At 47.4% G+C, this 13,306-nt stretch overlaps 1 protein-coding gene across 2 annotated transcripts in view; it reads right to left on the reverse strand.

Moving 5' to 3' along the window:
- Nucleotides 1-2,053: 2,053 nt before the first annotated feature.
- PPME1 (protein phosphatase methylesterase 1) overlaps nucleotides 2,054-13,306 on the reverse strand; it is a 46,428-nt gene continuing 35,175 nt past the window's right edge. Inside the window, exons 11-15 of one of the 2 annotated variants that reach the window (XM_082219470.1) lie at nucleotides 11,757-11,801; nucleotides 8,885-8,949; nucleotides 6,840-6,907; nucleotides 6,348-6,407; nucleotides 2,054-4,732 (exon numbers count right to left, since the gene is read on the reverse strand). In XM_082219470.1, coding sequence (XP_082075596.1) covers nucleotides 6,386-6,407; nucleotides 6,840-6,907; nucleotides 8,885-8,949; nucleotides 11,757-11,801 — 200 coding nt within the window. In that variant the 3' untranslated portion in view covers nucleotides 2,054-4,732; nucleotides 6,348-6,385. The remainder of the gene's footprint in view (nucleotides 4,733-6,347; nucleotides 6,408-6,839; nucleotides 6,908-8,884; nucleotides 8,950-11,756; nucleotides 11,802-13,306) is intronic. The other variant, XM_082219471.1, reaches the window with a different exon arrangement.

The raw sequence follows: 13,306 nt of genomic DNA on the forward strand, positions 1-13,306 counted from the left end.
CAAACCAGGTCTCTCCATGGTTTTAAGTTTGGTAATGAGTTGCAATTCAGCAGCTTCTCTTTCCAGTCTATTTCTGAAATTCCTTTGTAGTAAAACAGCTACTTTGAGATCTTGTATAGAATGTCCTGGGAGATTGAAGTGTTCTCCTACTGGTTTCTCTGTTTTGTGATTCTTGATGTCAGATTTATGTCCGTTTATTCTTTGGCGTAAGGTTTGGCCTTTTGTCCAATATAGAGAGCTGAAGGACACTGTTGGCATATGATGGCATACACAATGTTAGACGAACTCCCCACCTTCTCACTATATAGAAGGATCTGGCAACTTCTGTTTCAGTGTATCTGAAGAAGTGTGCATGCACACGAAAGCTCATACCAAGAACTAACTTAGTTGGTCTTTAAGGTGCTACTGGAAGGAATTTTTTTATTTTGACTATGGCAGACCAACACGGCTACCTATCTGTAATTTAATCTCAGAGCATTAATAGCTCCAAAGATCTCACTTTTGCGTTAATCATAGCTTTGACTCCAGCACAGAGCAAGCAGGTCTCTTGTGTCTCCAGCTTCCAGCTCACACACAACTCTGCCTTTTGTTCTCCTACCTAGCAGCTGGTGGTCGTGCTGGGATGCCCACCCATTTGTTCCATGGCACTGAGCAACTTCGTTAGTTATGCTAATTGTGGTGCTTAATTCGCCAGCCAAGGGCTGCTTTGGCAAGGTTGCTCTTATACCAGAGTTTCCCAATCTTGGGTCTTCAGCTGTTTTGGGACTCCAATTCCCATCACCCCTAGCTAGCAGGACCAGTGGTCGGGGATGATGGGAGCTGTAGTCCGATAACAGCTGGAGACCCAAGCTTGGGACTCGTACATTCCACCTCCAGGGACACAGGATCCCAAGAATTGGGACTCAGGGCATCATCCAAACTGACCCCACTCTCTGAAACCCGTAACAATATATATTTTGCATGAACCTTGCCTCTGTTGCCCCGCCCCTTTTGCTCCTGGTCCCTCCCACCCCCAGGTGACCCCCCAGGTGAAAAGAGGCCCTCTATCGCCGCCCCCATTTCCTACTATATACAAAGAACCATTAAACACACACACAAACCATTTGTTATTAAGAGTGGGAATTGAAGGATGAAACAACCAAAGAAGTAATGATAAAGTGGGCAAAGGAATTTGGCTATACAATCCAACTAGAAAACTGGGAAAGATTGTGGAAGGTGGATATCAATTTCACAGCCTGTTATATGATAAGAGAGACCATGATGAAAATGTTTTACCGCTGGTACCTCACTCTGAAAAAATTGGCTAAGATTTACAAAAAGCAATCAAACTTATGCTAGAGATGTAAGAGGGAGGTGGGAACCTTTTATCATACACAGTGGGGATGTAAAATTGTAAAAAAAAAAAAAATGGAACGTGGTATATGAGCTGAAAAAATTATTGAAGATTTCGTTTGCCAAAAAGCCACAGGCTTTTTTTGTTAGGCTTAATATCAAATGACATTCCCAGATAAGAACTGGAAGGGGGAGAAAATACCACCATTATTAGAATGGCAAAGCAAACTGTGAGTTTGTGGAAATGGCAAAATTGACGGCAATCATTAGAGGACATTCAAATCAGAGAATAATTAAGAGTGGGATGGAGTAAAGGAATATATGAAAAAACATGGTTCTCAAACTGGAATATTAATAATGTGTAAAACGTGCAGGGGTAAGCAAGGAAATAAATTAACTGAATAATGATTAAATTATAACAACACAACAAGACGGAAGAAGTAAAAATTTGAGATCACACGTGGGTGAAGGGGAGTGGGGGAAATGTGAAATGTTATTTATAATATAAAAGTTTCAATTCAAAATTTCTAATTGTGATGTATTTGTATACAGCAAAGAAAAGTTTAGAGTAATTAGGTATTTTTTGATTTATGTAACAGGCTGGGTTTTTTTAAAAACAAACATGGATGGTGAATTTGATGTTTGTAATTTTTCTTTTTTTCTTTTTGCTTGGAAATTAAAAAAAACAAGAACAAACACACACACACAAAGCCGCACCACGGCAGGTAGCGAAATATTTATTTTCATAAAACAAGGGTGGTCGTCGTCATCAGCAGGGAGTTGACAAAAAAAAATCTCACACCCCCCACAGAAAAAATTGCCAACAGTACAGTATGTGTTATTTAAAGGGGGCAAGGCTAAACGAGGACTCTATAGTCTTTGTTGAACCAGATTCGGTTTGCCTCCCACCCCAGAAAAGGGGAAGAAAATTATGCTGAAGGTTCAGAGTTTGGGGTGGGAAGGAGTGTTCGTGGCGGGGGTGGGGGGTGCGGGAGAATCTAGGGACGCTTCCCAGCCCCCGAAGGTAGCAAGTGACCCACAGACAGAGTACCTAACCGAAGGGGGACCGTCACCTGGCGACTCTGCGTTGAGTTTTGTGATATATGCTGCATACGCCATGGGAGGTCGTTTTTCAAACAGGTTCAAAGAAAACCACCAAATTGGCAAAAATTGGCATTGAATGCGCAGGCAGACAGGCAATGTCTTTCCAAGGCAGCTCATTCAAAAGCCAGGAGAAGAGGGGGAAGATAGGAGACCCCCCAAAAAACCACTGGAAGCACTGTCATCCTAAACATCTGACTGAGTGGGGATTATCAAAGGGAAGGAAGGGAATACCCCCGGAAAAAATTGAAGGGGGGGAAAATAGAGCCCTCCCTGCCAAAACAAGGGACGCAGCCGGGTCCGGTTCGCCCATCCAACTTCCAGAGGCGGCCCCTTAATTTTGGGCTGCTCCCCGGAAAGAAGAGAGCATCCTTGGGTACCACTGCCAGACCTAAAAAGGGGAAAGCAAAGGCAACCAGGAAGTGTTGGTGAAAATTTGGAAACTGCACTGGGAGGGGTCCTCCTCTCCTGCCTCCTCACTCCAGCTGGTGTTTGGGGCCTGGGTGCCATGTCCGGAGACTGGGCAGCAACCGTGAGAGTTTGGGGCTTTTTCCTCCAGTCCATGGAGCAGAATGGGGGACTCCCATCTTAGACGCGAGGGCCACTGTGGCAGAGAAGGCAAGAGACCGCAAGGGCAGGCTGCTCAAACACAGATTTATTTTTTTTGTCAGGGCTGTGACTACGCATTAAATTCCAGAAACTTTTCCAATCGGAAAACGTTCGGGGCATCAATGTGGAGGGTGTGTCTTCCAATATGCCTCGCTCATCTTTCCTGCGTGAGAAAGAAGTCATAGCCCCTAATCCTCAGCTTGGGACATAGGCACAAAACCAACCTCACCCATCTGGCAAAGGGTTTGGGTTTTCTGGGCCTGACAGGGCCCAATCCACCAGGAAGGTCTCTGGCCAACACCCCTCCGAACTGAACAGGAGCCGCACAAGGAGTTTGCAAGAGAACTTCCCAGGGGATGGCTGGGGATATTTCCCTAAGTCTCTTCTCTTTGCTTGTTGCGTATTATTTCTCTTCACCTGTTTTTTTGCAAGAGAGGGCGGAGAAGGATTTGACTGCAGCACGTGGTGAAAACTATCAAGGCTCCTGACACAGCCTCTATCCCTGCCTCTAAGAGCCATGGAGCCCAAACCCCAATGCAAATACACTCCCCTCTCTCCCCTAGTATTGAAAATATTGCTCAGGGGGCAACTCTCCTGTTCTCAACCGGGACTTGGAAGTGCGAACGCATGAGAAACACCTCCTCAAATACACAGATCTGGGCTCTAGGACGTTATCCCCACCAGAGACCCGGAACTGACAAGAGCCATAAAGGCGCTTTAAATCTAGGGGTTGCTTCCTTGAAATTTAGCTGAAGGATGCCCAAACCGTCGTTTGCAGCCCTGAAGCAAAGGAATGGACTGCTCCCCATTCCCATTTCTGTAATCCTAAAACAACACTGCCCTCTTCTTGCTTGCTGATGGTTGGCGCAACTGCACAGCGCCGTGTGAATCTGAACCGCCCAATTCTGGCAGCTGTTTCAATGCCACTGGCAAGCAGGGAACATCTGGAGTACCTGCCGGGCTGGGCTCTCAAACATCAGGCTTGGGGAAACCTCAGAACACCCCCCCCCCCCGCTTTTCAGCTCCTTTCCTGAATCCCCTTGGTGGACGCAGGTGTGTCAACCAAACCGAAACGCAGCCCCCGTTCGCTGGGGAACGCAAACACAGAAGGTCGGTCAAGGAGGCGACAGGCCACAAGCCACGGATGGAGCGATGCGTTTCAGATTTCTATGCATCGTGGCAGCCTGCGCTACTGAGAACTCGCCGGGAGGAAGAGGGTGGGAGGAAGACTGGCCCAAGCAACCCAAGAATGAAAGCCCTGCTCTGGAGGAGCGAAGCGGAGAGTCCAGCTTTGAGATGGCGGGATCCTGCATGCTTAAGAAAAACCAAAGGGGAGAGGGGGCTTCGATGGGGTCCGTCCGGGCCAAGGATTTCCTAAAACTTCCAGGAGGGGCTGAGCAGAGAATCCTTCGCATCCACCCGTGATTTCGCAGAGAGCCGGCTTACTTCCTTCAGGGCGACGGGAAGGAGGCGCCTCCCCCCCCCCCGATCCGGGGACAGACCAGGTTGGGGGTCCGGCGGCAGAAGGTCTGGCCACGGACTGGGCCCTGGCGCCAGTTGGTCCGAGTTGGCAACTGAAAGGGACGGCCGAGGAGGAGACAGAAAACACCATAGCCCTCTGGTGCAGGCTTATTTACAAGGGGAGTCGGTGCCGGGAGGACCGTCGGGGCATTAACAAGCAGGAAAAACACTGTGGAGGAAAAAAGAAAGAGAGGTAAACTCAGAGCAGAATTACGGTGCCTTGTTGCCCGAGCCAGCCAGCCCCTACACACTCAAGCAACGGGTCACAGGCACCACGTAATACTTGCTTTGCATTTGTGAGAATGAGACGGGCCCGTCCTGGTTTCGCCTAGTTGCCCACGAGCAACAGGTGTATACCGTATTTTTCGCTCCATAAGATGCACTGTTTCCCTCCGAAAAAGTACAGTCATACCTTGGGATGAATACGCTTCAGCTTAAATATTTTCGGGTTATGCTCCGCGGCGACCCAGAAGTAACGGAGTGCGTTACTTCTTAGTTTCGCCGCTCACGCATGCGCAGACTCTCAAAATGACGTCACGCGCATGAACAGAAGCAGCAAAACGTGACCCGTGCACGTGCAGACACGTCTTACGTTCGCTTCAGGATGCGAATGGGGCTCCGGAACGGATCCCGTTCGCATCCAGAGGTACCACTGTAAGGGGAAGTGTCTGTGCATCTTATGGAGCGAATGTGTGGTCCTTGGAGCCAAATCGCCCGAGTGCGGCGCGCGCCGTTGCCCCGCCCTCCCAGGCTGCCGGCGGCCTCCCCTTTCCCCTGAAGCCCCGGGAAGGTTTGGGAAGAAGAAGAGGAGTTTGGATTTGATATCCCGCTTCATCACTACCCTAAGGAGTCTCAAAGTGGCTAACATTCTCCTTTCCCTTCTTCCCCCACAACAAACACTCTGTGAGGTGTGAGTGAGGCTGAGAGACTTCAGAGAAGTGTGACTGGCCCAAGGTCACCCAGCAGCTGCATGTGGAGGAGCGAGGAAGCGAACCCGGTTCACCAGATTATGAGTCCACCGCTCTTAACCACACTGGCTCTCTGGTTTGGGAGTGGCAGGCAGGCTGTGCGCCGTTGCCCCGCGCTCCTGGGCTGCTCTTTGGGGGTGGGAGCCCCACCGCTCTGCCAGCAGCCTCCCCTTTCCCCTGAAGCCCTGGGAAGATTTCGGAGCCATGGCACCTGTCCGTCCCTCCACTACGGCTCGCCATGGCTCCCCTTCCTTGCCCCCTCCGCGGCTCGCTTTAAAGCAGCAAATTGCCATCTCTCAGTGCCTCCTAATTCAACTGCAAAGGCTTGATTGCCTAACTGGATTCTGAGCTCCGTTTGAAGTTGAAAAATATTAAGTTTGGGGATTTCTTCAAGTAGCAGTTTTGCGGAACTAGTCAATGCAGAGAGCATTGGAGGCTGCCCACTCTCCACCTTAGAGCAGATTTATGCCACAAGGTGCCATAGGAAGGCACTGGACATAGTAAAAGATCCATTGCAACCTGGTCACTGTCTCTTCGAGCTCTTGCCGTCGGGACGGAGATACAGGTCGATGAAGACAAGAACGAGTCGTCTTAAGAACAGCTTCTTCTCCAGAGCGATCTCGGCCCTGAATAGGAAGCCCGGACTTTGAAAGTCATCGAATCTCCCTTGCTGTATTATATTGTATTGTTTAATTAGTGTTTTTATGGAGCAGTCAAGTAATTTCGTTGTCCCCGAAGGGGGCAATGACAATAAAGATATTCTTCTTATTCTTATAAATACATGCAGAGCATCTCCACAAGCCAGTACAGTGGTACCTGGGATTAAGTACTTAATTCGTTCCGGAGGTCCGTTCTTAACCTGAAACTGTTCTTAACCTGAGGTACCACTTTAGCTAACCACTTTAGCGATTTCTGTTCTCATCCTGAAGCAAAGTTCTTAACCTGAGGTACTATTTCTGGGTTAGCGGAGTCTGTAACTTGAAGCGTCTTTAACCTGAAGCGTCTGTAACTCGAGGTACCACTGTAATAGTGAGCTCAACTAAAACCGAGCAGCCACCTGGCTCAGTAACAGTTTGACCTGCACAACTATTTCCATCCGATCAGTGCTATCTAGGCAAGTTCAGTCTTTGACTGAACTTTGGAGTTTAGTCAGATGTGATAATAATGCATTTTCTTTTTTCAGGCATTGCAGGAAACTCCCCCCCCCCCCCCGGTTGTATTTCAGGAGGGCAGGAACAGCGCCACGTGGGCGACTTTTGTGCAAGGGAAGAGACCAGCCTGGGGCTGCTTTTGCCCAACAAGCCTCACCATTGGAATCCACCGATGGGCTCTGTAAACCTGTGACGGATCAGGAACGTGGCGACGGCTTCAGCAACCTGGAAGAGAGCATCCAGAGATGTTGAAAGAGAAAACAGAAAGGCTTGCATGTGAAGGGAGCCCTGAATAAGCCCTGCCTCCCTGGAAACTATCAGGGGCACTGTATAAATAAATTTATTGATTAATCGATTAATATTCTACAGTCTTTTAAATGTGTTTGCAGGAGGAGGTTGCTATTGCTTTGCTGTTTGTGTTTTAACTACAGTATTTGTGTTTTCATCTAGCGGTAGCTAGACTGGTGACTGGGAGCAGCAGCCGAGACCACATAACATTTGAAAGACCTACATTGGCTCCGAGTATTGGCTCCCAAGCACAATTCAAAGTGTTGGTGCTGACCTTGAAAGCCTGAAACGGCCTCAGTCCAGTATACCAGAAGGAGTGTCTCCACCTCCATCGTTCTGCCTGGACACTGAGGTCCAGCACCGAGGGGCTTCTGGTGGGTCCCTCACTGCGAGAAGCCAAGTTACAGGGAATCAGGCAGAGGGCCTTCTCGGTGGTGGCACCTGCCCTGTGGAACGCCCTCCCACCAGATGTCAAAGTGAACAACAACTACCAGACTTTTAGAAGACATCTGAAGGCAGCCCTGTTTAGGGACGTTTTCAAGGTTTGATGCATTACTGTCCGTTAATATGTTGTTGGAAGCTGCCCATAGTGGCTGGGGAAGCCCACCCAGATGGGTGGGGTATAAATTAATCATCATCATCATCATCTCCTGAACCGGGCTCAGGGTGTCTAACAGCAAATATAAAACACTGCAGAGGTCGCTACAGGGCCAGGTTTAAGGTGTCGCTCTTAGCATAAAAGGTAAAGTGACCCCTGACCGTTAGGTCCAGTCGCGGACGACTCTGGGGTTGTGGTGCTCATCTTGCTTTATTGGCCGAGGGAGCCGGCGTACAGCTTCCGGGTCATGTGGCCAGTATGACTGAGCCGCTTCTGGCGAACCAGAGCAGTGCACGGAAACACCGTTTACCTTCCCGCCAGAGCGGTACCTATTTCTCTACTTGCACTTTGACGTGCTTTCGAACTGCTAGGTTGGCAGGAGCTGGGACAAAGCAACGGGAGCCCACAGCGTTGTAGGGATTCGAACCGCCAAACTTCTGATCGGCAAGCCCAAGGCTCTGTGGTTTAACCCACAGCGCCACCCGCATCCCTGCTCTTAGCATACAAGACCCTTAACAACTTGGGATCAATTTACCTGCAAGATTGCCTTGCCCCACGTGTGCCCACCTGACTGCTGCAGTCGGCGCTGCTACAGGTGTCCCATAATACCTGCTTTGTATTTGTAAGAACTCGATCTTTTGGTGCGGCCACTCTTACACACTGGAACTCCCTGCCTTTTGATATCAGGCAGAGCTTTCACTGTACAGACATACCTTGGAAGTCGAACGGAATCCGTTCCGGAAGTCCGTTCGACTTCCAAAAACGTTCAGGAACCAAGGCACGGCTTCCGATTGGCTGCGGAAAGCACCTGCAGCCAATTGGAAGCCATGGAAGTCGCGTCGGACATTCGGGTTCCAAAGAACGTTCAAAAACCAGAACAATCACTTCCGGTTTTCGATCGTTCAGGAGCCAAAACGTTCCGACTCCCAAGGCTTTTGAAAACCAACATACAACTGTACAATTTTCGGCACCTGCTAAAAGCAAGCCAACCCATCTGCTTGGAAAGTTGACGCAAGCCGTAATAATAGTTATACAATAATAATTTATTATTTACACCCCGCCCATCTGGCTGGGCTTCGTGATCCATTAACTTTTCCCGAATGTCTTAAATTACCGTTACTGATTTTTCTCAGGGATCCTTTTATGGTTTATCTTTTCTTAGTTAACTGCTTTGAGGTTGCTAGGGTTATTTTTTACCCCCCCACTCAAGCAGGGTATAAATAAAAAATATATACATTTTGCAAAAACAAAACAAAACATGGGGGCGAACTGTAATTCTGCCCTCAAAGCCACGACTGTTCCAAAACGCCACTCACTTTGTCCGGAGCGTCTTCGTGGACTGCGTGGCCGCACTGAGGAAGAACTTGCATCTGGAATTTCCCTGCAAGGGGGCAAGAGAGGGTGAGGCAAGACTCCCAGAATCCTTTGCTCCCGGCCTTCTGCTTTTGACTCCATGGGTCATAGGCACGGAGGAGGCGGTGGCAGCCCAAGACATGGTTTTTTCCTCCTAAGGTAAAGTACAGTGGTGCCTTGGTTCTCAAACACCTTGGTTCTCAAACACCTTGGTACTCAAACAACTTGGAACCCAAACACTGCAAACCCGGAAGTAAATGTTCCGGTTTGCAAACTTTTCTCAGAAGCCGAACATGCTCCGTTTTGAGTGTTACGCTTCCAATTTGAGTGCCGCACTCCTGTATTAAGTTTTACGCTGCAGTCTGTCTGTTTTGCTATTTATTTTGCGCTTTTGTTTTTGCAGCTCTTTTTTTGTGACTGTGTGGAACCTAGTTCAACTACTGATTGATTGTGTGACTGCAGTACCTTGTTTATTGCTTTCATTTTTATGGATCAATGGTGTCGTTAGATAGTAAAATCCATGTTAAATTGCTGTTTTAGGGGTTGTTATTAAAAGTCTGGGACGGATTAATCTCTTTCGCATTGCTTTCTATGGGAAAGCACGCCTTGGTTTTGGAACGCTTTGGTTTCAGAACAGACTTCCAGAATGGTTTAAGTTTGAGAACCAAGGTACCACTGTATCTACTTAAAATCTTGCATTGGTTCACAGGACGAACAATGACTATCATCAGTGCAGGTAAGAAAAAAAATATTTTTTTATCTTCTACAATACCATCTTATCTATTTTATAGTACAGTACATTGATTATTGCTTTCATTTTACGGATCAGTGGTCACATTAGATAGTAAAACGTTAAATTGCTGTTTTAGGCGTTGTTCTTAAATGCCTGGAACGGATTAATCCCTTTTGCATTACTTTCTATGGGAAAGCGTGCCTTGGTTTTGGAACGTTTTGGTTTTGGAACGGACGTCCGGAACGGATTAAGTTTGAGAACCAAGGTACCACTGTAGATGGATGCCACCCTGCATCCCGCATACAAAAGCTGACTGAACCAACAGTGGACCCCACTGTGACGTTAACATATGGGAGTGCTGGAGGAGAAATAGTTAAATAGGTTACCCAATCAGGACCCAGGGGGGTGGAGTCAGAGGGGCTATAAAATCAGCTCTGGGAGGGACAAAGGGAGGAGTTCGTTGGGAGTTGGGTGGTTGGTTGGAGGGGGAGTGAATTGGGATAGAGTCTGTGGGTAGGTTGAGTTAGTGTAGCGAAATACGCTGAGTCAGGAACAGTTAGGAGCTAGGAAGACAAGTCAATATCTGAGAGGTGGTTTAATGAGTGAGAGCAGGTAGCGGAAGTTATAGGTCTGGATAGGCACCCCATGAATGTAATTGACCGATAACATTTATGAAACCACACGCTTGTTAAACTGCAATAAACAAACAGAAGTTTATGTTCCAATTTAACCCTGACCAGACTCAGTATTGTACCAGGTAGGGCCTGGGTGGTGGTAAAAGCGACCCCTGACCATTAGGTCCAGTTGTGACCGACTGGGGTTGTGGCGCTCATCTCGCTTTACTGGCCGAGGGAGCCGGCGTTTGTCCACAGACAGCTTCCAGGTCATGTGGCCAGCATGACTAAGCTGCTTCTGGCGAGCCAGAGCAGAGCACGGAAACGCCGTTTACCTTCCCACCGGAGTGGTACCTTTTTATCTACTTGCACTTTGACGTGCTTTCGAACTGCTAGGTTGGCAGGAGCAGGGACCGAGCAACGGGAGCTCACCCCATCGCGGGGATTCGAACTGCCAACCTTCTGATCGGCAAGCCCTAGGCTCTGTGGTTTAACCCACAGCGCCACCCGCATCCCTGGGTGGCGAGAAATAAATTGGTGGCACAGGGATCAATAGATGGTGAAATGTCCGGGGACTCTGTGTGATCGCCACACCCACTAGTAATGGGATAGCATCCTCCAGCACACCTGGGGAGCAGCAGCAGTTGCTTAGCTGAGGAATCTCTGCGTGAGAGGCCTCAGGAGCTTGTCTCACTCTGCACCCGAGGCCACCTGAATTCCGCAAACCCAAATGCTGCAACGGTCTACATGCAAGTTACGGGGATTTGCATTCTGGGTGGGGCAAAGCACCCAGGAGGAGTGCGAAAGCCCACCCACAACCGATGGAAATTTCAGTACAGCTTCCTCCCAGGCTTTTGGGATTAAATGCACTTTCAAACGTATCCGGTCAGGCTTAAGGACTAGGAACTTGTCTCTGTCCTTTAAACCAGGCATGTCCAACAGGTCGATCACAATCTACTGGCCTATCACAGGATGTCCCTGGTCGATCTTTGTTTTTTTGTTTTAATGTAATATTTATTAAATCCTGGTTGATCTTTGGACCCCCCGAGAAATCCCCACCAAAAACAAACAAGAAAAAAACAACTCAACAACACTGGATCCCCAAAAATGGCTCAACGACCCTGGTCAATCCTTCAATGACAATGGGCAAATCAGTGCCAGTTCTTTTATACTGTGAGTAGATTGCAGTCTCTTGGGAGTTGGACATGCCTGCTTTAAATAATCCCAATTAAATAATCCGAATTTTAAAAAAAATCCGAATTAAAAAATAGCACTTTCGAACGACAGCATGCGTTCCGACAACACCCTAGTCCCCAGCTTTAAGAACTCTAATTGCCAAGCAAAGGGCCGATCTATCGGAGGTCATTGTTTGAATGACATTATCCAGAACTGGCTACCACCATCCCTGCCTCCTGCTAGATCCCTCAAAAGGCAATCCCCTTGATCCTCTTGGAAACCAATCAGAGCCCAGGACATCAGCATATTTACCTTGCATCTGGCCAATGGTTAGATCTTTATCCAGTCTGTCGACACCTAAAAAACGATTCCAGGGCACAGGAATAGAGAGAGAAGGAAGAGAAAGGTTTTTTTAAAAACGTTTCAAGTTATTTTGCCCTGCTGGAACTCCTGCAAAGGGCGGGGGGGGGGGGTTTGGAGGAGAAGAGAAGGGGCGAAGCATAATCCAGTACTTGCTGGAATTTCTGTTTTATTAAGGACGGGAGACAATTGACACAGGGCTCAGGGACGTTCTCTCTGCCCATCAACTTAAAAAAAGGACACTTAAAGCCAAATTAGAATACGTGAAACATTTTTGCAGAACCCCCCCCCTTACAACAGCTGTGGTTGCTGATGGGAGTTGTAGCCCAAGGCCATTTACCTTTTTATTTTTAGTTGTTGCTTCGTTAACAGCGTTTTACAGACAGTAACGTTTTCACAACGGCGATTTCTTAATTGTTCTACGTTATTTACGCTGCATTGGCAATGATCCGTCGTGTTCCGTCACACTATATTTATTTATGGTGTGCGAGCCGCTTTGGGATTCATTTGAACAAAAAACAGCGTAGAAATATAAGAAATAAAATCTATTGGCCGAACTGGCACAACCACAGGTTCCGCTTTTTGGTCGTTTACAGTGTGTCAGCACCCGAACTTTGAAACTTCCTGCCTATTGAGATTAAGGAGCCTTCTCTGTACTCTTTATGGAGCCTGCTAAAAACATTCAGACAAGCCTACCACGATGCTTAGAAAGTCATGGCAATTTTAATGTTTTTCTGTGTGTCTTAAATGGCTGTAGCGATTTTTTTCATGATTTTCTTGTTTTATTCTTCTGGTAAACCGCTTTGATTGTGTGTTTTTTCTTCATCTTCTTTTTAGACAAGTGGCGTTTAATTCTAAGAAATACAGTGGTACCTCAGTTTTCGAACAGCTTAGTTCTCAAATTACTTGGAACCTGAACACTGAAAACCCGGAAGTGAGTGTTCTGGTCTTCGAACTTGGTTTGGGAAGCCAAACATGCTCCGTTTTCAGTCCCGAGCTTCCGTTTTTAGTGTTGCGCTGCTAATTTGCTTCCTGCCAATGTAATTGAAAAGTTCCTCTTCCGTTTTTAGTGTTGCACTGCTAATTTGCGTCCCACCATTCCGACAGAAGTCTTCTGTTTCTAATTGCAGTGTCCTGGGGTGATATTTGGAGCTTTTATTTGGTGCTTTTGTTTTTGCATTTATTTATTTATTGGCGTTATTGTTTGTGTGGCTTTTTCGTTTCTGTGACTGTGTGGAACCCAATTCAGCTACAGAATGACTGATTGTGCGACAGCAGAAATGGATAAAAGCAGCAAAGGCAAGAGAACCATTAACATTGTTTATTGCTTTCATTTTGTGGATTAATGGTCACATTAGATAGTAAAATTCATGTTAGATTGCTGTTTTAGGGATTGGTTTTTAATCTTCTGGAACGGATGAATCCCTTTTGCACTACTTTCTATGGCAAAGTGCGACTTAGTTTCGGAAAGCTTTGGTTTTGGAATGGACTTCCGGAACGGA

Source organism: Podarcis vaucheri (genome assembly GCF_965113315.1).
Source record: "Podarcis vaucheri genome assembly, chromosome: 4".
Classification (NCBI taxonomy): domain Eukaryota; kingdom Metazoa; phylum Chordata; class Lepidosauria; order Squamata; family Lacertidae; genus Podarcis; species Podarcis vaucheri.